At 48.7% G+C, this 27,048-nt stretch overlaps 2 protein-coding genes across 3 annotated transcripts in view; both read left to right on the forward strand.

The window, feature by feature from the left end:
* Positions 1 to 7,057: 7,057 nt before the first annotated feature.
* LOC114021507 lies at positions 7,058 to 17,328 on the forward strand. Of its 2 annotated transcripts, none has more exons than XM_037913138.2 (5): positions 7,058 to 7,251; positions 8,351 to 8,472; positions 8,886 to 9,077; positions 16,100 to 16,349; positions 16,477 to 17,328. In XM_037913138.2, exons 4-5 carry the CDS (start codon positions 16,200 to 16,202, stop codon positions 17,158 to 17,160), a joined length of 834 nt encoding a protein of 277 aa, XP_037769066.1. In that variant the 5' UTR covers positions 7,058 to 7,251; positions 8,351 to 8,472; positions 8,886 to 9,077; positions 16,100 to 16,199; the 3' UTR covers positions 17,161 to 17,328. The 2 variants fall into 2 exon arrangements, with proteins under 2 accessions (XP_037769066.1, XP_043381736.1); XM_043525801.1 differs by having other exon boundaries at positions 16,100 to 16,325.
* Positions 17,329 to 21,279: 3,951 nt separating this feature from the next.
* LOC102939322 (zinc finger protein 271) overlaps positions 21,280 to 27,048 on the forward strand; it is a 76,632-nt gene continuing 70,863 nt past the window's right edge. Inside the window, exon 1 of the mRNA XM_043525794.1 lies at positions 21,280 to 21,429. The gene's annotated coding sequence lies outside the window, so the exon portion shown is untranslated. The remainder of the gene's footprint in view (positions 21,430 to 27,048) is intronic.

A 27,048-nucleotide genomic window follows, 5' to 3' on the forward strand; every position in this document is an offset into this window, starting at 1 on the left:
TTTTTCCCCTTGTGATGAAACTAAAACTTTTATAAGTAACATGACTCAATAATAATGAGACTAACCAATTTATTTGAGCATAAGCTTTCGTGAGCTACAGCTCACTTCATCGGATGCATCCGATGAAGTGAGCTGTAGCTCACGAAAGCTTATGCTCAAATAAATTGGTTAGTCTCTAAGGTGCCACAAGTACTCCTTTTTGCGAATACAGACTAACACGGCTGTTACTCTGAAATAATAATGAGGTGGCACAGAGTGAAGCGAGTTTGAATGGATCAGAGGAGAACACAATGGGAGAATCTCTTTTGATTTTGAGTTATCAGCTATATCCTGCTCTGGAATTTCATTTTATATGAAGTTGAAAGTGTCTTCTACCCCTATGTGTTTTGGGTTTTTCCTCTCTTTTCTTAAGGCGGATTGGTCTCATAATTGGATATTACTTTTGTTTGACAGATTGTATCTCAGATTTACAGCAGAAGACAGTGGATATATCTACACTGCAATGTAATCCCAGGCTTAGTGGGACTTGAGTCTGACCTTTGTGAAGAAATCCTGGGCTTGAGTGTGTTAGACTTTTCTAACGTGTGCTGGAACCTAGGGCTGTGGCGGCCACACGGCAGTGCGCAGACCCAAGTCAAAGTAGCCACATCCCATACTCCCTTGTGTCTCCCCCACCCCCCAAAAGTAGTTGCTCTAGTTCTAGGACTGTGGTGCACTTTGGGAAAATTTACCACCCACCCTGCATGTTACCAGGAAGGCTCATGCTTTGCCAAAGACTTGATGGGTTCGCTCTCCTTTGCACACCCAGGAGACTCTCTGATCGCGTGCTTCCAGATGAGTAGTCGGAAGAGAATGGGTTAATGCTGACCTGAGCTGCTGCCATTTTCAAAGCGGGGAAGGCTTCTGTTTTCAGTAGAGTGGATTGGAGATTGTTGGGGTAGAGAGGGCTAAGGAATTTGTACCATGGAATTGTGGGATACTTCCAGCTGACTCCTGGGACCCCAGTCAAGCGGGGCTGCATCTACACTGCAAAGCAATGGGGCTCAGCCTTGGGTCTCAGCTTAACTTGAGTTTGGGCCCTCCAACCCTGCAGGGTCCTGGGACCCTGGGTCCAAGCCCTGGGTTAGTGCAATTGCAGGGTAGATGCAAAGGGCTTAGGCTTGAGCCTGGGCTCAATCACGGGCTTATGCTGCAGTGTAGACATACCCCAGAGACAAATGAACTCATAGAAATGGAAGGCACCTATGTTAGTGGAGAACAGAGCATTACACAGGGCTCATTGGTGGAAATGAGGATTGAGAGAAAACTAACCCATATGATAAGATTTTGTAATGTTTGAATATGTTGTTGTTACCAGTGATAATTGAATTAAACATGAAGTTCATCATTCCAGAATAAGAGACTCATTCTGTGATAACTTGATTGTATTGTAATACTGTAAATTATCTATTATTTCACATCAGTATTATAGGAAATGGTGGCTAATTCTGAAAAGTTATTTGACGTAATTCAGCTTCTTTGGATTAAGTAGTGGTGAAGTAAAACCTCACTCCAAAGGGGTTGAGAGAAGTAGCGTATCAGAGAATAGACACCCAAGATAGACTCTAATTATTTCTATTTCAAATGGTTGCTCAGCTTTAAAGTAAACTTTCTGTGAAGAGGAAAGTTCCTGAGGGAGACAAGTTGTGTAACTGTCTCCCCATCAGACTGTAACAGTCACAGCAATGTGAGCCGGGATGTGCGGGACTCGAGTTGCAGGCTCAGTGTGTCTAAGCCTGTGCTGGAGAGTCCACACTGAACGGTGACCCCGGGTTGAGAATGTCAAGACCCGAGTCTCACCCCAGCGCTCACGTGCCCACCGTGCAAGGCGCAGACCCGGTCACATCAGCCTCTCCCAGGCTTCCTAGCGCTCTCCCAGCTGTAGCCTCTTCAGCCCTTTGTTCCTTGTGCCCCACGGAAACACTTGAGTGTCCCTCCCACGGCGCTTTATCAGAAGTTGTCTCCCCCGCCAGTACAGCCAGCCAAGCTGTGTTTTGGGTCTGCAAGCTGCCGGCCACTGGAGCCAGCAACCTGGGTGAGGCCCCATTTGAAGAATTTCCCAAGCTTGTGTTTTCACTCCTGTTTCATACAGTGGGCAGAACATCCGAGAGATGCTGTGGACATTTTGGTGGCATTTTCTGACTGTGATAGAGCCTTCGGTGGCTGGGCGGCCTCGTGGCTGGGTCATTGGTCAGGGGAGGGTTGTAAGGGGACCTGGGCCCTCCCTGTCCACCAGATCCCAGCCCAGGGCCCTGTGTAGTTCAACCCTAAACAGGGGACATGTGTCGTCCCCCCCCCCCCCCCGTGGGGGGTGTTCAAGACCCATTTCCCGGGGCTACTTCCTACAAAAGCCTGCTTAGTTTGGGGCGTGTCCCCCTGGCCCAGTCACCCCGCAGTTGGCGCGTACCCGCAGGCTGCACTGGGCAGCAAAAGGCGTACTTGTCTCCAGTGGCTGCGTTGGGTGGCAGGTCACTGGTCCATCCTTTTGGGTAGGACAGAGAGCTCCTGCCTCCTTGCCAGTCTGCCCCCAACTGAGCCAGGCTCCCTTCTTTTCTCCCCCTTCCAGGCCTGGCATTGGCTGCGGGTATAGCTGGGCAGGGCTAGCTGAACCCATGGGTTTTATTTAACCCCTGTTCTGCCAGGAAGCAGTTTGTCTGCTCCTTCACACTGACCTACTGAAGGCTCCTGTTGGAGGAGGAGGATACATGTCAACTGGCTGGTGCTGTTCATTTCTCTTGGTATAGCCGCTGATGCCCCCTGTGTAATCCAGCACCTGTGGAGAAGGGCCACAGGCACAGACTGGTGGGATCACGTTGTCGTGCAGACCTGGGATGACCAGCAGTTGTTCCAGAACTTTCCTGTGAAGAACAACATTTCTGGAGTTTTGCGAGCAGCTTGCCCTGGTTCTGCAGTGTCAGGACACATGCAGGAGGGTGGCGAAGTTGGTCCAGAAGTTTGCTATAGCCATCTGGAAGCTACAGGTCCACTGCTAACCAGTTTGGTCTTGGCAAGTTAACTGGGGACAGAGGTTTCTGAGGCAATCAGGCATGAGATTTATCCAAAGGTGGTGAGCATAAACAATGTCAAGAACATAACTTCGGAACATAAGAATGGCCATACTGGGTCTGAGCAATGGTCCATCTAGCCCAGTATTCTGTCTTCCAACACTGGCCAATGCTACAGGCTTTGAAGGGAATGAAGAGAACAGGGCAACCATCAAGTGACCTTATCCCCTGTCATCCAGTCCCAGCATCTGGCTGTCAGAGGCTTAGGGACACCCAGAGCATGGGGTTGCATCCCTGACTATCTTGGCTAATAGCCATTGATGGACCTATCCATCAATTTATCTAATTCTTTTTTGAACTCATTATAGTTTTGGCCTTCACAACATTTTGGTTCCACAGGTTGGCTGTGTGTTGGGTGAGGAAGTACAGCAGAACCTGTTCATCTGATCTAAGTGGGACCAGGGCCACATCGGGTAATCAAACATTTGGATAATCCAGAGAATGAAAAAGTGTGAGGCTGCATCACCATCTAGTGTGCACAGGACAGATCACCGGCTTCTGGACCTGCATGCACTGGTTGGTTGGTTAATAGGGACGGTTGGATAATGGAGGGTCAGATAAACAGGGTTTTCCTGTACTTCCTTTTCTTTGTGTTAGACCTGCTGCCTGTTGATTTCATTGGGTGACCCTGGGTTCTTGTGTTATGTCAAGGGGTAAATAACACTTCTTTATTCACTTTCTCCACACCATTCATGATTTTACAGACCTCTATATTTCCCCTCAGTAGGGTGACCAGATGTCCCGTTTTTAAAGGGACAGTCCCATTTTTGGGACCTTTTCTTATATAGGTGCCTATTCCCCCCCCGGCCGTCCCATTTTTTCACAGTTGCTATCTGGTCACCCTGCCCATCAGTCGTCTCTTCTCCAAGATGGACAGTCTCCGTCTTTTTAAACTTCTCCTACGGAAGCTGGTCCGTCCCCCTCATCATTTTTGTTGCCCTTCTCTATATCTTTTCCATTTCTAATAGATCTTTTTTGAGATGGGGTGACCAGAACGCCACACAATATTCAACGAGTGAGTGTACACTGGGTTTATATAGTGGCATTGTGATATTTACTGTCTTATTATCTATCTCTTTCCTAATGACTGCTGACATTCTGGTAGCATTTTTGACGGCTGCTGCCTGTTGAGCACACGTTTTCAGAGAACTCTCCACAGTGGCTCGAAGATCTCTTTCTTGAGTGGTAACATCCAGTTTAGACCCAGACATTTTGTATGTACAGGTGGGATTTACATTTTCCAGTGCGCATTACTTTGCGTTCATCAACATTGAATTTCATCTGCCATGTTGTTGCCCAGTCACCCAGTTTTGTGAGATTCCTTTGTAACTCTTTGCCATCTACTTTGGACTTAACTATCTTGCGTAGTTTTGTATCATCTGCAAACTTTGCCACCTCACTGCTTACCCCTTTTTCCAGATCATTTAGGAATATGTTGAACAGCACTGGTCCCAGTACAGATCTTTGTGAGACCCTGTTGTTTACCGCTCTCCATTGTGAAATCTGACCATTTATTCCTACCCTTTGCTTCCTGCCTTTTAACCAGTTACTGATCCACAAGGGAACCTACCCTCTTCTCCCATGACAGCCTAATTTGCTTAAGAGCCTCAGGTGAGGGATCTTTTCAAAGGCTTTCTGAAAGTCCAAGGACACAATATCCACTGGCTCACCCTTGTCCACGTTTCTTGACTCCCTCAAAGAATTCTAATAAATTGATGAGGCATGATTTCCCTTTACAAAAGCTGGGTTGACTCTTCCCCAACAAATTGTGTTCATCTATGTCTGTGATCATTCTGTTCTTTAATATAATTTCAACCAATTTGCGGGGTACTGAAGTTAGACTTACCAGTCTGTAATTGCTAGGATTGCCTTTTTTAAAAATTGGTGTCACCGTTATTTTATATACAGGCTGATTTAAGCAACAGGTTACATACAACAGGGGGTTGGACTAGATGACCTCCTGAGGTCCCTTCCAACCCTGATATTCTATGATTCTATGAGATTAAAGACAATCTAGGCATAGCCCAACACCTAAACAAATACTTTGCCTCAGTTTTTAACAAGCGTAATGAAGAGCTTAGGGGTAGTGGCAGGGTGGCTAATGGAAATGAGGATATGGAAGTAGACATTTCCACATCCAAGGTGGAAGTCAAACTCAGACAACTTAATGGGACCAAATCAGGGGGGCTGGATAATCTCCATCCAAGAATATTGAAGTAACTGGCACATTAAATTGCAAGCCCAAGAGCAAGAATTTTTAATGAATCCATAAACTCAGGGGTGGTACGCTGTGACTGGAGAATTGTTACTATAGTACCTATTTTTAAGAAAGGGGGGAAAAGTGATCCAGAGAACTACAGGCCCGTTAGTTTGATTTCAACTGTATGCAAGGACTTGAAACAAATTTTGAAAGAGGACGTAGTTAAGGACATAGAGGTCAATGGTAATTGGGATAAAATGGAACATGGTTTTACAAAATGGAGATTGTATCAGACTAATCACTATCTTTGAGAAGGTGACTGATTTTTGGACACAGGAAATGCAGTAGATCTAATCTACCTGGATGTCAGTAAGGCATTTGATACAGTTCCACAAGGGAAATTATTGGTTAAACTGGAGAAGATGGGGATTAATATGAGAATTGAAAGGTGGATAAGGAATTGGGCAAAGGAGAGACTTCAGTGGGTCATACTGAAAGGTGAACTGTCAGACTGGAGGGAGGTTACTAGTGGAGTTCCTCAGGGATGGGTCTTGAGACCAGTCATATTTATCATTTTCATTCATGACTTTGGCACAAAAAGTGGGAGTGTGCTAATAAAATTTGCAGAGGACACAAAGTTGGGAGGCATTGCCAATATGGAGGAGGACCAGAATCCCACACAAAAAGCTCTGGAGGACCTTGAAAACTGGAGTAATAGAAATGAGATTAAGTGTAATAGTGCATCAGTTGGAAGTGAGAGAAAAAGAGAAAGACTTGGGTGTGTTGATTGATCGCAGGATGATTATGAGCCGCCAATGTGATGTGGTTGTGAAAAAGCCTAATGCAATTCTAGAATGCAGCAGGCAAGGTATTTCCCGTAGAGATAGGGAAGTGTTATCGCCATTATACAAGGCACTGGTGAGACCTCATGTGGCATGCTATGTGCAATTCTGGTTTCCTGTGTTTAAGCAAAATGAATTCAAACTGGAACAGGTGCAGAGAAGGGCTACAGGGATGATCAGAGGCATGGTAAACCTAGCTTAGGAGAGGAGACTCAAAGAGCATGGCTTGCTTAGTCTAACCAAACGAAGGCTCAGGGGAGATACGATTGCTCTCTATAAATACTTCAGAGGGCTAACCCAGAGAAGGAAAAGAGGTATTTAACTTAAAAGCCTATGTTGACACAAGAACAAATACATATAAATTGGCCATCAACAATATAGGCTTGAAATTAGATGAAGGTTTCTAACCATTAGAGGAGTGAAGTTATGGAACAGCTCCTGGGGGCAAATACCATAACTGGTTTCATGACTGAGCTTGATAAGTTTATGGAGAGGATGGTTTGATAAGATTGCCTAAAAAGGTATATGGCCCATCTGCGACTGCTATTAGCAAATATCCGCAACGACCAGTGATGGGATACTAAATGGGGAGGGCTCTGAGTTACTACAGAGAATTGTTTCCTGGTTTCTGGGTCTTGTCCACATATTCAGGGTCCAACTGATCTCCATATCTGGGGTCAAGAAGGAATTTCCCCCCAGGTCAGGTTGGGAGAGACCCTGGGTTTTTTGCCTTCCTCTGCAGCATGGGACATAGGTCACTTGCTGGTTTAAGCTAGTATAAATGGTGGATTCTCTGTAACTTGAAGTCTTTAAATCATGATTTGAGGACTTCTGTAACTCAGCCAGAGTTTCTGGGTTTGTTACAGGAGCGGGTGGGTGAGGTGCTGTGGCCTGCAATGTGCAGGACATCAGACCAGATGATCATGATGGTCCCTATTGGCCTTAAAGTCTATGAGGAAGAGAAGGAGGAAGATCTGGGCAGAGTGGAAGAGGAGGAGGAACACAAAGAGGAGGAATTGGACCTGATAATGAAGGAGGAGGAGGAGGATGCCATGGAGGAAGCTGCCCAGAGGTCATCATGGAACAACTCCAGGGTGCAGACAAGGTATTAACATGGCCTATCTTAGTGGGAACCGAATCTTTCCTGCCCCTCGTCCCAGCCCTGCTTGCTCCCTGTGGAGGGCTCTAGTCCCTGACCATCGACAGCCCCTACTGGTGATGCTTCTCCCCTAAGATTTGAGGTCCCCTAAGAAGGGGACATATGTCCCACACAATCCAGGGTCCCCTCCCTCCACAGGCCATGTCCCAGCTCCTGTCCCTGCCTCTGCCTCTGATGGAGGAGGTGCTGGTTTTGGGAAAGGGGGGCCCTTTCCTGGCCTCGCCCATGGTGGGCATGAGACCCAGAGCCGGTTTGAATGGTGTCACGGAGTCCCCGGGCAATGCTCTGGAACTGCTCCCTATGAAGCCAGTCAGGACTCTGGGGCAGTCTCCTTTCTGTGAGCAAACTGTCTTCAGGACACACAGCTCACACAAATTCCACCTTCCTGGGTCTGACCTCGGAGCATTCAGCATCCTCTGCCCTTCCATGCGCTTCCCACAGCGAGTCCGCCCAGGCGGGGTCCTGGGGAAGCCAGAGGGTCTGCACCCCAACTTCGCAGTCAGATGCGACTCTCAGCCAGCCAGTAAAACAGAAGGTTTATTAGACGACAGGAACATGGTCTAACACAGAGCTTGTAGGTAGAGAGAACAGGACCCCTCGCTGGGTCCATTTTGGGGGGCAGTGAGCCAGACAACCACATCTGCACTTCACTCCATGTCCCCAGCCAGCCCCAAACTGAAAACTCCCTCCAGCCCCTCCTCCCCTGGGCTTTGTTCCTTTCCCGGGCCAGGAGGGCACCTGGTTCCTTTGTTCTCCAGCCCTTTAGCTCTCACCTTGCAGGGGGGAAGGGCCCAGGCCATCAGTTGCCAGGAAACAGGGTGTTGGCCATTCTCTGTGTCCAGACCCCTGCACACACCTGCCCTCTAGGGCTCTGCAACGATCATACACCCTTATCCCAGCACCTAGATACTTAAGAACTGCCTAGGGGAAACTGAGGCACCCCCACAATATTCAGAGGAAATATTAAGAACAGTCCCGCTTCATCACAAATGGCATGAGGTATCTCTGGCTAACAGACTCTCTATGTCCGGCTCCCATCGTGCAGGGTTCAGGACATGGCTGAGCAGATCCACTTCCTGCATCGCCGGTGTACTTCGCAGCACAGAAGAGCTGGCAGGACACCCTGGAGATGTCCAACTCTAAAGTAGCCTGGAGGAAAGGGTCATGGTGAGTGGGACATGGGACCAGGTACCTGCAGGGAGGGCAGGAGACCTGGGATGAGAAGAGACCTCCCCAGGGCTGGGGGAGAGATCAGTGGGGTGAAAGGGGCAGCAGGGAGTAGGGATTCCTGGGGCTGAGGACTGCGCAGCAGAGAAGGGGTAATTCTGGGTGTAAGTGATAGAGGACAAGTGGGAAATTGTGGGGCTGGCGGGCAGCTGAGGCTGGTGGTGAAGAGATAGGGGGCAACTGGAAGACATTGAAGGGCAGAAGAGGGGTCAAGTTGGAGGGGAAGGAAAGAATCGGGAGGCCCAGCTGTGTTGCCAAAGGATCCTGCTGGCTGTGTCTGGGCAGCCTCTTCTTTGGGAAGTGCCCAGGGATCAGTGGGGCCTGAATCTCACATTCTCCTTTGGGTCTTCCAGGAACTAACTGAGGAGCTTCCCTGGGACTCTGGGCCCAGCTCTGTCCTCTCCAGCTCCATGGACCCCATGTGAAACCTCACGTATCAGAACCTCCCACCCAGCTCCCCCAACCCCGGTGCTGCTGAGGCCCCAAAACACTGCCTCCTCCATGGCCAGGTTCACCTCCACCTCCTCAACAGCCTACACCAAAGGGTAAGGAAAACCATGGCCACACACAAAACGTAAGAAGAACATAAGAATGGCCATACTTGGTCAGACCAAAAGTCCATCTAGCCCAGCATCCTGTCTTCTGACAGTGGCCAGGGCCAGGTGCTTCAGAGGGAATGGATAGGACATGGAATCATCAAGTGATCCATCCCCTCTTGCCCACTCCCAGCTTCTGCCAAACAGATGCTAGGGACACCATCCCTGCCTAACCTGGCTAATAGCCATTAATGGATCAATCCTTCATAAATTTATCTAGTTCTTTCTTGAACCCTGTTATAGTCTTGGCCTTCACAACATCCCCTGGCAAGGAGTTCCACAGGTTGACTGTGGGTTGTGTGAAGAAATACTTCCTTTTGTTTGTTTTAAACCTGCTGCCTATTCATTTCATTTGATGAGCCCTAGTTCTTGTGATATGAGAAACTTCCTTATTTACTTTTTACTAATGATTTTACAGACCTTCATCACATTCCCCCTTAGTTTTCTCTTTTCCAAGCTAAAAAGTCCCAGTCTTTTTAATCTCTTCTTATATGGAAGCAGTTTTATACCCCTCATCATTTTTGTTTCCCTTTTCTATGCTTTTACCAATTCCAATATATCTTTTTTTGAGATGTGACGACTGGATCTGCCCATTGTATTCAAGATGTGGGCATACCATAGATTTAAATAGAGGCAATATGATATTTTCTGTTTTGTTATTTATCCCTTTCCTAATGATTCCTCAACATTCTGTTCACCTTTTTGATTGCCACTGCACATTGAGTGGATGATTTGGGAGAACTACCCACGATGACTCCAAGATCGCTTTCTTGAGTCATAACAACTAATTTAGACCCCATCATTGATATGTATTGTTGGGATTATGTTTTGCAATGTGCATTACTTTGCATTTATCAACATTGACGTTCATCTGCCGTATTGTTGCTCAGTCACCCAGTTTTGTGAGATCGCTTTGTAGCTCTTCGCAGTTTGCTTTGGACTTAACTATCTTGAATAGTTTTGTATCATCTGCATACTTTGCCACCTCACTGTTTACCCCTTTTTCCAGATCATTTAGGAATATGTTGAACAGTACAGACCCCTGGGGGACACCACTATTTACCTCTCTCCATTCTAAAAACTGACCATTTATTCCTACCCTGTGTTTTGTATCTTTTAACAAGTTACTCATGAGAGGACCTTCCCTCTTATCCCATGACACCATGGGGACGGGTGGGGATTGAATCTGGGCCCTTCACCACCAAGGGCACAAGCCCTGTCAGGCTCCCATTCAGGAAGCCAAGGAAAGCTCTGCCTGCAGACACCCCCTCTCCATTCCCACTGCCAGGATTCACGATGGGCTGCAGGAATCACCATGTAGGTGTGCAGCAGCCATCGCACGTGCATTGACCATGGGCCAAAACCTGCAGCCCTCACAGCCCAGGATACCCCCACGGATGGCAATGGGAGTGTAGCCTGGGTAACTAGCTGCTGGAGCCAAATGATATAGAGAGAGGATTCAAAGATGCAGCAAACCAACGGCCAGAGAAGTGAAGGATGTCAGGGAAAGAGGAGAGCTAGGGCATCTGGGAGCTCCTGCAGTCAAGGGATTCCAGCTGGAGTGGTTTAGACACACAAAGTCCTGCATCTTGGTAGGGGTTAGACTAGATGAAACTTGCAGTCCCTTCTGACCTGATGGTTCTATAATTCTATGATTCTAACGTGTGTCATCTAAAAAAGAAGGGCAGGCGTGTATGGATTTCCTCCACATCCTCTGCAGTGAAGATAGATGCAAAGAATTCATTTAGCTTCTCCGCATCGGCCTTGTCTTCCTGGAGTGCACCTTTAGCACCTCGATCGTCTAGTGGCTTTGCTGTTTGACAGATTTCCTGCTTCTTGTGTACTTAAAAAATAAATTTGCTGGTAGTTGTTGTGCCCTTTGTTAGTTGCTCTTCAAATTCTTTTTTGGCTGGCCTTTTTCTACTTTTCATTGGTCTTGCCAGAGTTTATGCTCCTTTGTATTTTCCTCACTAGGATTTGACTTCCAATTTTTAAAGGAGGCCTTTTTGCCTCTAAGTGCCTCTTTTACTCTGCTGTTTAGCCATGGTGGCATTTTTTGGATCCTCATACAGGTTTTTTTTAATTTGTGGTATAGATTTAGTGTGATCCTCTAGTATGGTGTTTTTAAATAGTCTCCATGCCGTTTGCTGGCATTTCACCCTGGCATGTTGCTTTCAATTTCCATTTCACTAGCCTCCTCACTTCTGTGCAGTTCCCCTTTTTGAGGTTCGATGCTCCTGCGGTGGGTTTCTTTGGCATTTCCCGCTCCAGGGCTGTGACATGTAATTCCATTTGGGCTGCGAGGACGGAGAGTAACGACTCCAGCGTGGAGGCTGCACAGTGCGTGCACACAGTGCACTGTCCTAGGCAGAGAACGTCTCCAGGAGCCGGCGCTGTGGCACCCCTCCTCGCCAACGCCGCCCGGCTCGGCTGCCTGTGCCCCGTCAGCCAGCAGGGGCTGGGTTCTCCATTGCCACTGAGGGTGAGAGAAGGACTCTCCTTATCTGTGTGAGGGGGACCGTTCCCAGCATTCAACCAGGATTCACGGAGGCGCTGGGCTTCATCTGGCCCCTTGGCAGCTGGGGACACAGTGCAGAAAGTGAACTCTCAGCCTGCGCTGATTCAAGGTCCTGCCCACCCGTTGCTGCCCTCCCCCACACTGCCCATTCCCCTTCCCTTCCCTCGCCTGCCCCCAGCCCACCGGGCCTCTTTGCAACAGCCACAGGGGCAGGGACAGAGGGGCAGGAACAACACTGACCCACTTATGTCACGGAGTTTGGATCACCTCCGATGAAAGGCCCATGGAAGCACATGACCCCATTACTCTCTGGGAGGGGCCGGCAGGGTAGGTCAGTGGCAGCAGGGGGTGGGCACAGGGTCTCCTTCGCGCTAGCTCAGGGGCTGTGCGGGTAACATGACACTTGTTTTGCTTGGCGTTGTCTAGCCGTTCGCCTGTGACACTCCTCAGTGCAGCAGGGATCTCTCCCTGCACCAGTGAACTAAGCCAGGCCGCGCTGCAGGGACGGCGCGAGGAGGGGTGGGCCGGGCAGCTTCCCCTCAGCAATCAGTAGAGATCGACCCCTGGCCATCGAGATGCTCTTTTAAAGTCACTTTCCCGTCAGGAAGCTGCAGAGGGGCCTGAGTGAGAGAGAGAGCAGCCCACCTGCCCCCACAGGCCAGCCCCTGCCATGCTGGCAGCTCAGTGCAGGGCACATTCCTGGTCACCGAGCTCAAGGCCCATCACCTCACCTGGATGGCCGTGTCCCCCCTGCCTAGGACGGAAGATCAGCCCCTTAGCATGGGGCTCTGGAGACCCCGCCCGTGAGAGGGGTCCCACAGGACAGAGAGCGGCACACGCTAGCTCAGGGGCATTAGCTAGCAACCGGAGGGGAGCACTGAGATGAAATGTCCAGCCACCTCTGTGGTGGAAAGGGTCTCTGAGACTCGGGGCAGGAGGCTACCAACCCTCACGGACCCACGCTGACTCCTGCTCTCACAGCCCCCCCAGGGCCTAGCACACAGGGGTGCCATCTGTGGGGGGCTCACTGGTGACAACAGTCGCACTGCACAAGGCACCTGCAAGGTCAGAGGCGCAGAGCACCCAGCAATCCCGAGACCTGAACTGCCCTCCGCACCAACCACATCACTCCTCCAAAATCCCAACCCAACCTGGCCTCTCCCCGCTCCTCTCTGGGACACTCAGTGCTGGGCTAGAGCGCTGGCAGCCACTGAGTGAGGAGATCATCTGCACACAAGGGTGTCACTCACCGTCCTCCCTCACCCTAAGGAGAGGACACAGCCCAGACCCGCCGAACCCCATCGCCCCTCGGAAGGGGGCTCAGGCCCAGCCAGGAGATGTTCCCACGGAAGACCAGCCAGGTAGCATAGAGACAGGCTTTGCTCTTGGGAGCTGAAGCGAATAAGAATCTAGACTATCCCTGATAGATGTTTGTCCAACCTGTTCTTAAAAACCTCTAATGAGAAGGATTCCACAACCCCCCTTGGAAGCCTCTTCCAGAGCTTACCTACGTTTATAGTTTGAAAGTTTTTCCTAATATCTAACCTAAACCTCCCTTGCTGCAGATTATCCCTAATACTTCTTGTCCTACCTTCAGGGGACATGGAGGCCAATTGATCACCATCCTCTGGATAACAACCCTTAGTATATTTGCATAATGTTCTCAGGTCCCCTCTCAGACTTCTTTTCTCAAGACTCAAGATGCCCTGTTTTTTTTAACCTTTCCTCATAGGTCAGATTTTCTAAACCTTTTCTCATTTTTGTTTCTCTCCTCCTCTGGACTCTCTCCAGTTTATCCACACCTTTCCTAAAGCGTGACACCCAGAATTTAATATGACCAATTTCACAAAGCTGAAAAGAGACGTGCAGGAGCTCAGTCTAGATAAACACAATGGTCCCTTCTGGCCTGAAAGTCTTGAGTCTACAAGTTTTTAAACACATATTAGGAACAAAAAGAATCCTAACAATGGTATTGGTCCATTACTAGATGCAAATGGTAGAACTGTCAATAATAATGCAGAAAAGGCAGAAGTGTTCAATAAATATTTCTGTTCTGTATTTGGGGAAAAAATAGATGATGGAGTCTCATGATATAGTGATAATACTCTTTCCATTCCACTAGTATTTTTGGAGGATGTTAAACAGAAGCTATTAAAGTTAGACACTTTTAAATCACAAGTGCAGATAGCTTGCATCCAAGAGTTTTAAAAGAGCTGGCTGAGAAGCTCACTGAAACTTTCATGTTGATTTTCAATAAATCTTGAAGCACAAAGGAAGTTCCAGAAGACTGGAAGAAAGCTAATGTCGTGCCAATTTTTGTAAGGCTAAACAGGATGACCTGAGTAATTACAGGCCTATCAGCCTGACATAGCTACTGCGCAAGATAATGAAGTGGCTGACACAGGACTCAATTAATAAAGGAAAAAAGTAGGATAATGTATGCAAATCTACATAGGTTTATGGAAACTAGATCCTGTCAAACTAACTTGATATCTTTTTTATAATGAGATTACAAGTATGGTTGATAAAGATAATAGCTTTGATGTAATTTATTTATACTTCTGTAAGGCATTTGACTTGGTATCTCACCTCACTACACTGATTAAAAAACTAGAGTGATATTAAATTAACATGGCACACATTAAATGGATTAAAAGTTTGATAATTGATAGGTCTCAAAATGTCACTGTACCAAGGAATTATAATCAAGCTGGTGTGTTTCCAGTGGGGTCCCACAGGGATCATTTCTTGGCCCTATGTTATTTAACATCTTCATCAATGACTCAGAAGAAAACATAAAATCATCACTGATGAAGTTTGCAGGTGACAAAAATTTTGTGAGTGGTGAAAAATAAAGAGGACAGGTCACTGATTCACAGCAAGCTAGATTGCTTGGTGAAATAGGTGCAAGCAATATGCTTTTCATGCAGCTAAATGTAAAGATATACATCTAGGAACAAAGAATGTAGACCATATTTACACTATGGGGGACTCCATCCTGGGAAGCAGAAACTCTGAAAAAAGACTTGGGGGTCATGGTAGATAATCAGCTGAGCATGAGCTCTCAGTGTGATGCTATAGCCAAAAGAGCTAATGAAATCCTGGGATGCATAAACAGGGGAATCTTGAGTGGGAGTAGAGAGATTATTTTATCTCTGTATTTGGCACTGGTGCAACCGCTGCTTCCATACTGTGTCCAGTTCTGGTGTCCACAATTCAAGAAGGATGTTGATAAATTGGAGAGGGGTCAGAGAAGAGCCACAAGAATGATTAAAAGATTAGAAAACAGGCCTGTTAGTGATAGACTCATGGAGCTCAATCTATGTAATTTACTAAAGAGAAGGTTAAGGGGTGACTTGATCACAGTTTATAAGTACCTACATGGGAAACAAATATTTAATAATGGGCTCATGAATCTAGCAGAGAAAGCTCTAATACAGTCCAGTGTCTGGAAGTTGAAGCTAGAGAAAAATCAGACTGGATAGGAGGTGTATATTTTTAATGGATAGAGTAATTAACCATTGGAACAATTTACCAAAGGTTGTGATAGATTTTCCATCACAGACAATTTTTCAATCTAAATTACATGTTTTTCTAAAAGATCTGCTCTAAGAATCATTTTGGAGAAGTTCTCTGACCTGTGCTATACAGGAGGTCAGACTGGATAATCACTATTTGTCCCTTCTGGCCTTAGAATCCATGTATCTAGCTAAGTATGGGCTTTTAGAATGTGTGTTATGATGTTGTTGTATATGTTGCCATTTGTTCCCATCTCTCATATTGATTTCTCTTTGAATCTCTATTCTTTCATAAAGAAATTTCCATTTGTTTTTTAATAGAACTCAAGTGCTCTACATAATACAGGAGAGGTGGGCTAAGGCAAAACTGGGGTACACTAGTAGTATAAGGGCCTTACTATCAATCAAACCCTAACCCCGCCCCTTGACCCCTTAAACCCTGCCCACATGTCACCGGAAGTCCCCGGAAGCAAGGTGTGTCATGTGACCCCTCTAAGAACTCCTCCCACTGCCCTCTACCAATCAGGATGGGTTTTGCCCCCGTAGGACCGCCCTGAGAGGAGACTTGACCAATCAGGGGCAGTTCAGAGGATGGGGGTTACCTGTCCAGAAGCGGTTCATGTGACCCGTCTAAGAACTCCTCCCATCACCCTCTACCTATTGCGATGGGTTTCAGCCGCATAGGACTGCCCCGAGAGCAGATTTGACCAAAATAGGGCAGGTTCTGGGATGGGGTGAACCACCCAGAAAAGGGTCAAGTGACCCCTCTAAGAACTCCTCCCAGCGTCCTCTGCAAATCAGAGTGCAGCACCATCACCCCATAAGGCCCAGCGCCAGGCAGAAGGGGCCACCTTTTACCAAGAATGCGTGTTTTAGAAATCGTGGAAACATGGACTCCTTCACTAGCCCCATGAGAACTTCAGACTTTGTTTTAGCCCCGAGGGTCTTTGACCATCCGCAGAGAAAGCGCTACATCGGCGACAGTTCCGAGGAGGAGGAGGGAGTGACCAAGGGGAGCCTTTGGCCCAGCCATTGATGGATATGCCAGAACCTGAAACCCAACTGCTTGTGAGACACCCCGATGAGTGTGACGGCCTCTTCTCATCCACCCCCCTGGAGGAAGAAGGCGAACTCAGCTCGGGGGAGTCACCGGCGGACAAGGTGAACCGAAAAGACGTCGCTCAGGTGAATGAATGATGAAGAAGTGATGGATGATGATGGGGTGTAATGGGTTAGGAACCGGGGGTTGTGTAAATCTAAAAACAAGCAGTGGGAACTTACACTTGTTTCTTGTCTGAAAATCTCTCGACAGCTCGACAACGCCTTTCTAGAGGACCTGGAGGCCCTGGACAACATTGCATCAAGCAGCGAAGATGAACCAGGCCCACCTTGTTTTTGCTCAACGCTGATACAAAATGTTGAAGAGGACTCCGAGGATGACGGCTATGAGGAGTTTAGGAGGAGGCTTGGCATGGAACTAACTGAGCCAGTGCCACGTCGTGAGCGTAAAAAAGTCATGCGGACTATTGTACGCGTTGCTGTTTATGCTGTCCTTAACCACTGTCTTAGGGAAAAGCTTTCTGAAGATTGTGAGGGCTGTGTCATAGATGCGCCAGGCCAGTGGTGCCGTGACTGTGTGACTTGGACTTCAGTGGATATAAACTGCAAGCTCCGGGGCCTGTGTGCTGAGCTGGGTTTGGAAAGCTTACTAAACACTGTGATTGCCATAGGTTATGCTATGCAATGTCTGTGCCTCACCCAAGAACATTTAGCGCAATGGGTGACCTTGATAAATGCTGTGCAATTCAGTGGAGACCCTGACCCTGTTTTAAAGAAAATGACCAAACCAGAAGATGCCTGCTTGCAGAGCTATACTGACCGTCTAGTCTGCACAAAAAGTTACAGAACCCTGCTTCAGAAAAAGGCTATTTGTAAGAAATCTAAAACGATTAAGTTAGAGAATGGTGAGGGGACAAACATACAATATAAAACTTAGTAGCTGTAAATTTAAAAAAAAAAAACATTGAAAAGGGCTTTGTGACTATCTGTGTTTGTGTTAGAAGGCCTTTGGCCCTTACGTGAGCTAAAAGTTTTAATGAAGCATCTTGGTTTGTTTTCAAGGAGCTGTATGTCTTTTAAATAAAAAATAAATTGTTTGTGAGAACCTAGCTCTTGTGTTTTTGTGTAAAAGAGACCCATTTACAGCAAAAAGCTGAAATGTATGTTGTGGGAGGGGGAAAAAAAATCCTAAAAATGTGTTTACAATAAAAAAACCACCAGGGATGGTTCAGATATGTGGTTGAGTACAATAGAGCTGACTTATCCTGTTGAACTGAATGATTTTAACCACACCCCCACTGAAGAGCCAGGGTGACTGTGATTACTCATCCTTGTTGCCATAGGGTTAAATTTGATGGGGGTGCACCCATAGTAAGGGGGGTGGGTGGGTGAGGATGGTGAGTTCTGATTAATATGAAATGAAATAAAACCTCAGGAATTCTCAGATGCTATTGGACAGTTTAAATATAACCCCTGGACTTGGCAGAACTCTATTGGACAGTTTAAATATGACCTCAGGAGTTGGTAGAATGCTATTGGACAGTTTAATACAACCCAGCAGTTGGCTGAATGCTATGAGACACACCTTGCTTCCGGTCATGTGTCCACCTTGACCCCGGAAGTAATACCCCCATGGGGCAGGACTTCTGGTGACAAGTGGGCAGGGTTTAAGGGGTCAAAGGGTGGGGTTAGGGTTTGATTGATGGTAGGGCCCTTACAGTACTTACATTGTTCCTACGGAATAGAGTTTCTGAGATTTCTGTGCGTATCCCTTGATGAGAGGCTGGATACCACAGGTGGCACTCTGAAGGGACCTGGGTGCTGGGGTGCATTTGTTTTTAACCTGCAAGGAAAAGACAGGGTTTCCCCCGACAAATCGTCAGATTGGCCTAGCAATCATGAGGTTTTTTTTCCAAAATAAATGTTGGGTTCTTGTAATTTGTCTTCTGGCTTTTGAGCCTTTAGGGTTTAGTTGCTTCACATCCCCAAGCTTTGCTCTTGTAATAGTATTCCAGCAAGAACACCACAAATCTAAAGACACAATAAAATCATGAGAGTTGGCAACACTGGAGTATCAGAGACACAGTCTGGTAACTGACTGCCTTAAATATATACTGGCAACGATCTCTTTTTGTACTAGATTAACCTTAATGCAGCTCTGTGTGAAATCCATTTCAGACTCCACATGATGTGTCCCACAGTGGAGAGTATCCTGTGCCTTGAGGCTCTAGTTAAATAAGGTGATGATTACACAGCACTGCCCCAGGGGGAACACCTACTCAGGTAAAAGGGCAGCTGGGGCTAACAGGGAATAAAGCACTTCCACCAACTGAGTGCTTTGCCTGGGTTGGGCATACCAAGCGCAGCCACCTGCCCAGGACAGGAGTAAAGCTCCTCTTTAGATCACAAAGAGGGAGACCCGAAGCTGGAGCCCGTTGGAGTTTGGAAGCATGCTGTCCTCCTGCGGGGTCACTGGCAGAGGGGGTTCAGCAGTCCTGGGGAGATTGCCATACTCTGACCCTCCACTGCAGCCTCCCCAACCCCAACCCCTACAGCAACTCCAGGACAAGGCTTGCATTCTCTCCCTCCAGGGAGCCAGTACACAGGGCCCTGCATCCTAGCCCCCCAGCCACAGCTTGCCCTGAACTCCAGACTCCGCAGTTTGCAGCTCTCACAGTCACTGGGTGTCAATGAACTGTGGGGGCACCCACAGGTCTGAGCTCTAAGAGTTCCCCTTTCCACTGCCCACCCCAGGACATGGGGTTAGCACAGAGATTCCAGTGACCCAGCCCCACCTCTGTGAGCTAGTTGCATTGGTTGCTGCTCCCCTCAGGGGCTGGTGCTGAACCCACATGAACGCACCTCTGCACTCTGGGTCTTGGCTGTCCTTGGTTGGCAAACTGTGAATGGGTTGCAGTGCAGGAGAAGGAAGTGGTGTGTTAAAGGAGCATTTGTTTTAGGGTTGCCAGGCATTCAGTCTTCAACTGGAACACCTGGTCGAAAAGGGACCCTGGTGTCTGCAGTCAGCACAGCTGACTGGGCAGCTAAAAGTCCGGTTGGCCACAGCAGCCGGCTCCGTGTGGTTCCCGGAAGTGGCCAGCACATCCCTCTGGCTCCTAGGCACCCCCTCCCCAAGTGCCAGCTCTGGAGCTCCCATTTGCTGGAAATTGCTTCCTGGGAGCCACCTGAAGTAAGCGCTGCCTGGAGCCTGCCCCCCAACCCCCGGACCCCAGCCTCCTGCCCAAGCCCTGAGCCCCTACACAAACTCCCTCCCAGAGCCTGCACTCCGCACCCAAACACCGTGCCCCATCCCCTCCCATTACTTAATCCCCAGTCCTGAGCCCCCTCCTGCACCCCAACTCTTTGCTCCAGCCCTGAGCCCCTTAACCCCAAATCCCTCATTCCCAGCCTCACCCCAGAGCCCGCACCCCCAGCCAGAGCCCTCCTCCCTCCCCAGCCTGAAGCCCTCTCCTGCACCCTGAACCCCTCATTTCTGGCCCCATCCCAGAGCTCACACCCCCAGCCCACTGCCCATACCCCCTCTCACACCCCAACCCCCTGCTCCCACCTGGAGCCCCCTCCCACACTCTGAACTCCTCAGCCCCACCCCCCAGCCTGGATCTCCCTCCTGCACCCCAACTCTCTCATCCCCAGCCTGGAGTCTTCCCCCCCAGCTGGATCCCTCACCCCCTCCTGCATCCCAACCCCCTGCCCGAGCCCGGTAAACATGAGTGAGTGAGCTAGGGAGGGGGGATGGAGTGAACAGGGGCAGGGCAAGGGTGTTTGGTTTTCTGCAATCAGAAAGTTGGCAACCCTATTGTCAGAATTTCACATTGCAAGGTGGGAAACAGGCAAAGGACATTTCCTCATGTACTGGGTGGGGAGGCTTGTGGTCACATGTTTTTGAACCATGGTTCTGGTGTTTTCCCAAATAAATGCTAGGTTGCCTTTTCCCTCTTCCTAAAAGTGTCTTTTGTTACACAGACTCAGTGCTTGCAAGAGAGGGAGTATTGCCTCTTCGGTATCACATGGTGGTGGTAAATTTTCCCAGATTACTAGTTGACAGCTCAAGACGGTTCTGGCTTCTGTTGTTAAGAGGAACTCCTAGATATTGAACCCAGCCCCTCTTGCGGCTGACTCCACCTGGGAGAAGGGTTATTCTAGCGCTGGGCAGGGCTTTAATAATTGCAATCTGGCAGTTCTTAATGACTCTTCTGGTGCAGCCTCCCTGCCCTTTGCTGGATAAACCCCTGGTTGGGCTCTGTAGGGGAGGCGGGTGTGGAATTCCCCCCCATGCTCTGGGCCTAGGACTCCAGCACAACCCCCATCCCACCCCCTGCCATGGGGCACGGAGGGGGCAGAACCCCTGCTTCAGAGCAGCAGTCCCCCAGCCCGCTAGAATTGGGAGCGTGCGGGGGGCTGCTCCGGCTCCCCACGGGCAGGTCTCACCCAGGGGCGCCAGGCAGGCCCGGCAGAGGGAGCCCGGCGGGGGCTGCAGTGTCAGGAGGCGGTGAGGGGAGTCCGCAGTTCAGGGGTGGGGGGCACTGGCCCAGAGGCCAGGCGTGACCTTCTGCCCCCCTTTCCCCATGTTGTCAGCCAGTGCAGATGGGTCACCCCCCATTTGGGGCACTTTTATCCTCTCTGCCCCCAGCCCCCGGCTTTCCCCCTCCCCCCTCTGGCGGTGCCTCTGCCCCATGCTCACCCCGGCTCCTGCCCCCGGCCCCTCTCCTGCCCCGCCCCAGCTGTTTGCCCCTCCTGGGACCCAGTCTGCCCCCGCCCCGACTCTGCCCGCCCCCGCCGGGCTTCCCCGGGGCCCCAGGCCAGCAGGGCACGTGCCCAGCCCGGGCCGGCGCCTCAGCCGACGGGACCGAGCAGCCGGAGGAGCCGGCCCAGCCCCGGCCGGGGAGCGGGGACAGGCGGGGCGAGCAGAGGCGCTTTCCTGCCCGGCCCCGGCCCCGGCCCGCTGTCTCCCCAGCCGCCGTGCCCGGCGCGGGAGCTCCTGCGGGCGGGGCCCGGGGGGCTGGAGCCGCGGAGCGGGCGGGGCCGGGAGGCGGGAGCGGGCGGGCGGCGCTGGGGAGAACAAAGGGCCGAGCCGGTCCTGGCCACCCCGGCTGGGCCACGGGGAGACCTTCGGGGCCGCGGCTGCTCGCCCGGCCGGAGCGGGCTTCCCCCGCGGGGCTGGGCCTCGCCCCGGGCCGGACACCAGGTAAGCGAGGGGCCGGGCCGGGGTCTGCTCCCGCGCTGGGCCTGCGCCGGCCGGGGCTGCCCCGGGACGGGGGGGCGGAGAGACCGTGTGACCTGCGGTAGATTTGCCCAGCTCGGGGCAGCCAGGACATTGCGGGGGGGGCGAGCCGGGGCCCGCACGGGGGTGTGTGTGAAGAAATCCCCTCTGACGTCACCTCTTCCCCCTCCCGGCCCCACACAACCCTCCCGGCTCGCCCTGCTGCTCCGGCGTGAGCCAGTGGGGTGTAAACCCCCGTCGCCTCCCCTTCGCCTCCCGCGACGGGTCCTCCGCTCTCGGCCACGGCTCGTGCCCCTGTCTCTGCCCAGCCCCCTGCTCCCCCGGGCCCCTCCAGCCAGGAGCTGCCAGACCCCCCTGCCCACCCCGGGGCCTCCGGCTCCTCCGCGCTCCCTGCTCCCGGTGAGGCAGCGCGGCCCAGGGCTCCCCGCCGCCCCGTGGCTGTCAGGCCGGGGGACCCATCGCCTTGCGCTGTTCGTTGTGCGTGGCTGGATAAGGGCCGGGTGGGGCACTGGCCTCGGGAGCATCTCGGAGCAGCGGGGCGCCGCATCCCAGACCCCGTCTCCCCCGGCGTCCCCGGCAGCCGCCGGCCGGCGCGGGGGGAATTCCGTGGTCGGCCGCCGGGCCGAGGCCCAAAGTCTCAGTGAACCCTGCCGGGGTCTGAGAGTCCAGCAAAGAAGCAGTCTGCTTCCCCTGGCTAGGGCCTTCAGCCCCAGCTCCCGGCCCTTTACAGTCAGCCCTTTGTTCGGGCTCCCAGACGAGGCCTGTCCCCTTTTGGGGGTTACACCATTTCCCTGTTGCTGGGGGAACCCGGGCCCAGCCACTGCCCCGGGCTCCAGCCTGGGGACCCTCGACACAGCAGCCATGTGCTGCTCGCCCCAGTCCATCGCTGCTGTTTCCTGGGCCTCTTCCTGCGGGGCCCTTCCGTCTGCAGCCCTGTGCAGGGGCGCCATCCTCCGCTTCTTCTCTCGCACCAGGCCAGGGAAGAGCCCCCTTGCTTTACTCCCTCAGTCCAGCCAGGGACTGACCTGCTGTGCCCCGCCGCTCCTTTTCTCTGAGCCTTCTGGGCTCTGAGCGGCTGCTGCTGGGAGGCCTGTGTCGGCCCTAGGCAGGCCCAGAGGATCCACCTTTGCTGTTTTCTGGGGCGGGATGTAGTAGGATTGTGGGGGTCTTGTGTAGGGCGCAGCAGAGGCCAGATCTACCCACAATCCCTTCAAACGTTTCCACTTTTCCCTCCAGGTCTTCAGTATTGACATACAGTCCCCTCAGATGTTGGTATTTTTCTCTTATATTAGGAAATGTTTTGTTTTACCCCATTTTCTCTTCAGTTCTGAAATATTGACAGAAAATTCCTGGACATTTTGTCCCATTTTCTCTCTTGATATCTGATTTATTTTCCCCTGAGATTTTCACCATCTAATCATCTGATGTTAACATGAAACCTCCTCAGATGTTGTCCTTTTCTTAAATCCTTGAATATTGATTGATATAAAATCCTTCCACATTTTCCCCTTTTTCTCCGTTATTATCAAATATTGATATGAAATCCACTCCGCTTTTACCTCTTTACCTTGTATTGTTCTACCAATAAAATAAAAACCAGCAAGATCTTATTAAAGGGGAAAAGGCAAAATACCACATTTATTGTGGATACAGAAAGAATCATAGTAAGCCGTTAGTTATAGCTATAACATTCCATTCAATCTCATATTTATTCACACATTCATTCATACAAACACACACACACAGGTTCTGCAAGGTTGTTATCATAGTTACCAGCCTTAGAGTTGCTCATGCCAAGCCACTGGCCAGGTGGCCTGGACATGAGGAGGGAGCAGGGCCTTGTCAGATGCTCATCTGATGCTCCTGGAAGTTGGGTTGCAGAATCAGACCCCAAAGTTCTCACTTTCTAGAGTCCATTTTTATAGGGATTTCTTCCTATGCCAGTCTATGGGAATTGCTTCATCATGCTGTTGCTGAATCAATCAGCAGATGTCACATTCCTGACGGCTCCGTGCTGCTAGAGGTTATCTTTGGTTCTCCCATTCTTGAGGCTGTTGGGTGGATTCCAGTCTGCCCTCCGGGGGTCCTCTCGTTATTTCCACTTGACGCCTTCTTCAGCCAATGGACACTGGATTCTTAAGCTGGCACCTCCCTGATCATTCAGTTATTATCCACACCAAGCATCGATCCACATACATCCTCTATCTATATTTTAATCACAATTGTTAACAAAGCGAGATGAATACAACAAAAGTGTGGGGAGTCTCTGGGTGCTGTTTCTGTTGTTACAGAGTATTGCTTTGAGTCTCTCTCTGTGTGAATTGCTTTAAGAGCAGACTCTGTCTTAGAATGTACTAACGCAATTAGCAGCTTGCAAGTTTCACACATAGAGGGAGAGAAACAGTACCAAAAACCAAGAGAGCTCTTAATTAGTAATACCCTGGAATTTAAACTATGGGGAATCAAACTCATTTGTGATTTTAATACAGAACTTCTTTAATATGATCCAACATAATCCCCCTAAGATTTATAATCATCAGTGTCACTTTCTATGTAGCCTATTCAAGAGAAGGTACTGTGAGGCAATTTGAGTTTGTGATTCCAATTCATGCCACATACATGATCCTAGTGATGTATCTTTACCACAAGGTTCTGGGGCAACAGGCAAGGTGAGGCACACCCACTTTTGAGGAGTCCATTCGGTACAACCTCTAGTGTCCAATAGCTTCCCTCCCTCCCCAGCCCACTGGCTCGAGGTTCCAGGGTAGCCAGAAGGATCCCATGTGTAATATGGGGAGTGGGCTAACCTTCAATACCTTTGCTTCCAGGGACTGTTGGTGTGCAGTTTTGACAACAATTTCTCCCATTAACAAGTCTGGTTTACAATACTGGAAACGTATTGCATCCATTCATATTGATAAGTGTCAAACAATGATCTCTTCCTTTGTTTTAACAAATGCATCAAACCCTTAATATTTCCCAGTATGACCCAGAACATTTTGTGTTCCAAAGTAGCTAGTGCAAGTATCTGCATTTCAGTGCATCCCATAGCTATGGCTGTGTAGTTTCCTATTTCTAAATTTTTTTCTTGTGCATAAGCCATGTGGTAGTATTAAGACATTACCAAAGATTCCATCGGGCTTTAGGTTACCCAGACCAATTTGGACCAAGTCTACATTGGCATGTACTTGTTTTTGTATCAGGCTGTCCTGTAGCTGGGACAGAGAGCTTAATTTATTTTTAATTACCTGCAGGTCTTTAGTATTTTTTTTTAAACACACAACAGTGCTAGCAACAAGACAAAACATAGAACACAAAACAGTTTCTATTGTGACAGTAGATTCATGGTATTGGGTTGCTCTTCAGCTGGCATGAGCTTTTCCTGATTTTCTGAAAGAGAAAAAGAACATGTTTCTACCCCTTTTGGGGTGGCAGATTATTGCTTAAAATATTTCTTTTACAAATATCCTTGCTGATTGCAGGCAAAACAGAGGAATTGCCCCCACATTTTCCTGTTTTTGTACTATAGGCAGGCCAGGTTTCAATGGCTTTTATCTTTTAAGGGTTATGGGGAAATTATCCAACTGTTTCGTCATTAAATCCCTGAGTTTTCCTTCTTATACAGCAGACCAAGTTTATAATGTTTTTCCTGCTGTGTTAAGCTTTAAGTTTTATTTACGGATAATAACTGAGAAGTATCATTACCATACGACCTTAAAGGGTTTTTCCAAAAATCATACACACTATACATTGTTACAGGGGTACTTATTATCATTAAATTTATTTAAATTTTCTTGTTATCCCTTGCCTTTTATTTAGACAATTTGTTTGCTGACCAGGTGTGTCCTTTATCTGCAGCTCCTTTGTGCTGCTAGTTCTTTCCTTCCTTTATCATTTAGGTCATTTGCATTTTCACAGACGCTTCCTGCTTTTGGATTTAAAGCCATCAGCAGCTCAGAGACTCAATCTTAAAAGAGACACAATCAACTTTCACCAGAGTTTTTTGATTACTTTTGACTTCTGCTTCCAAAACACACAGCAATCTGAACCTATTGTGAATCCCAACCTATTGTGGCTCCCTTTGGAGCCCTAATAGCATTTTAATTAAGTAGCATGGTATGTTTGCATTTCTTTTGCCCCTTCTACAATATACCCTGCACATGTTCTGGGGCAAATGCACATTCCTTCTATAGTTTAACTTCTATAACATTATCCAGATCCATTTTTACATAAGGTGTCACTATTTCTTTTTTTTTTTGCTTACAGAGTTTTCATGTACCTTTATCAAAGTGACAGTCTGATTACTCAGAGCTATTTTAAGATTCAGTGTTTCTAACATTGCTTCTTTTTGTTTTGTGTACCTCACCCCTGCTGTTGCTTCAGAGGGGCACTGTCTTTTTTAATTTCTTATTTTTTTCTACAGCTGTCAGCTACTATTTTGTTACAAAACCAAACGAAAACCAACCAACCAAAGAAAAAGAATCCAGAAATTTCTTTTCTCCTGATTTTGACTGCCCTGCTGCAGCCACTACTTAAAAACATTTTCAATTTTGTAAAGCATTGAGTTACCTTTTAAGGGTTAAATGCCAAATCCCAAAGCCAAACAACACTATTTACCTGTGTCTAGCAAAAAGGTCTGTCAGTTTTGCAACTTTGAATTAAAAAGTCAAATGGATTTTTAGTGGCATTATTTAAAACAAAAACAAAACCAATTGGTCCTTAGAACTTTACATATTTACACACACACAGATAGATACATACACATTTTCTTTTCCTTAACATCCCTTCCACACTGCTCTGTTTTTTACATCTTACATTCCCTTTATACATTTGAGGCAGTTAAGTTCCAATAGAACCCTCTTATGTTCTTTTAGCAAATTTGACTAAATTGTCCAGTCAAATGATTTTAATCAGTTTATTTTTGCCTGGCTAATTTACAGACATTCCTTTGGAAAAGGGCCCATTTTCCCTTCAGAATGCTTGCAAAGAAACCAAGAATGCTCTTTCTCTAACACTTTTCCTTTTTAACATTTTCACAAAGTTTAGCTGCTTAATTCCCTCCAGCCTCTGCAGAGTTAACTTTTTTTACTCTCTTTTCTCTTTGTAATTATGCCTGGGGGTGCCGTACATAGGACCTCCTCCCCCTTTACCTGTGTCCCTCCAGCCTCTGCAGAGTGAACTTTTTCACTCTTTTTGCATTCCTGGAGTGTCTCTTTCACTATTTTCAGCTGGCTTTGGGTACTTGTAGCCAGCCTCTTCCAGTTGTCTGCTCCCTTTTCCGTTTGTGCCTTTTCCTCTTTACATGAGGACAAGCGGAGGTAAGAATCCTTACATGCCTCCCACAACAACTAAATTGCTGCCACATCTCTTTTGGCAGCACTAGAAGGTTTGTATATGAGGATATACTGAGCCAATCTATCCTCTAGGTCCAAAATAGTGCAGACATCAGCTAGGGCTTGTTTAGTCCAAGGACTGTGCCCACATTTTTGAAGGATTGTTTAAAAGGTGTAAATTCTTTAACAAAAGGTGAGGTTGGAGTTCCTTCTGACTCCATTCCTCCCTCTGGTACTGGCTTACCCTGTT

This window comes from Chelonia mydas, chromosome 11 (genome assembly GCF_015237465.2).
Source record: "Chelonia mydas isolate rCheMyd1 chromosome 11, rCheMyd1.pri.v2, whole genome shotgun sequence".
In the NCBI taxonomy this organism is placed as follows: domain Eukaryota; kingdom Metazoa; phylum Chordata; order Testudines; family Cheloniidae; genus Chelonia; species Chelonia mydas.

Coding starts and splice junctions, on each gene's coding strand:
- LOC114021507 (XM_037913138.2), top strand. CDS start 16,200: ATGGATATGCCAGAACCTGAAACCCAACTGCTTGTGAGACACCCCGAT. Junction 16,350..16,476: donor ACCGAAAAGACGTCGCTCAG/GTGAATGAATGA, acceptor ATCTCTCGACAG/CTCGACAACGCCTTTCTAGA.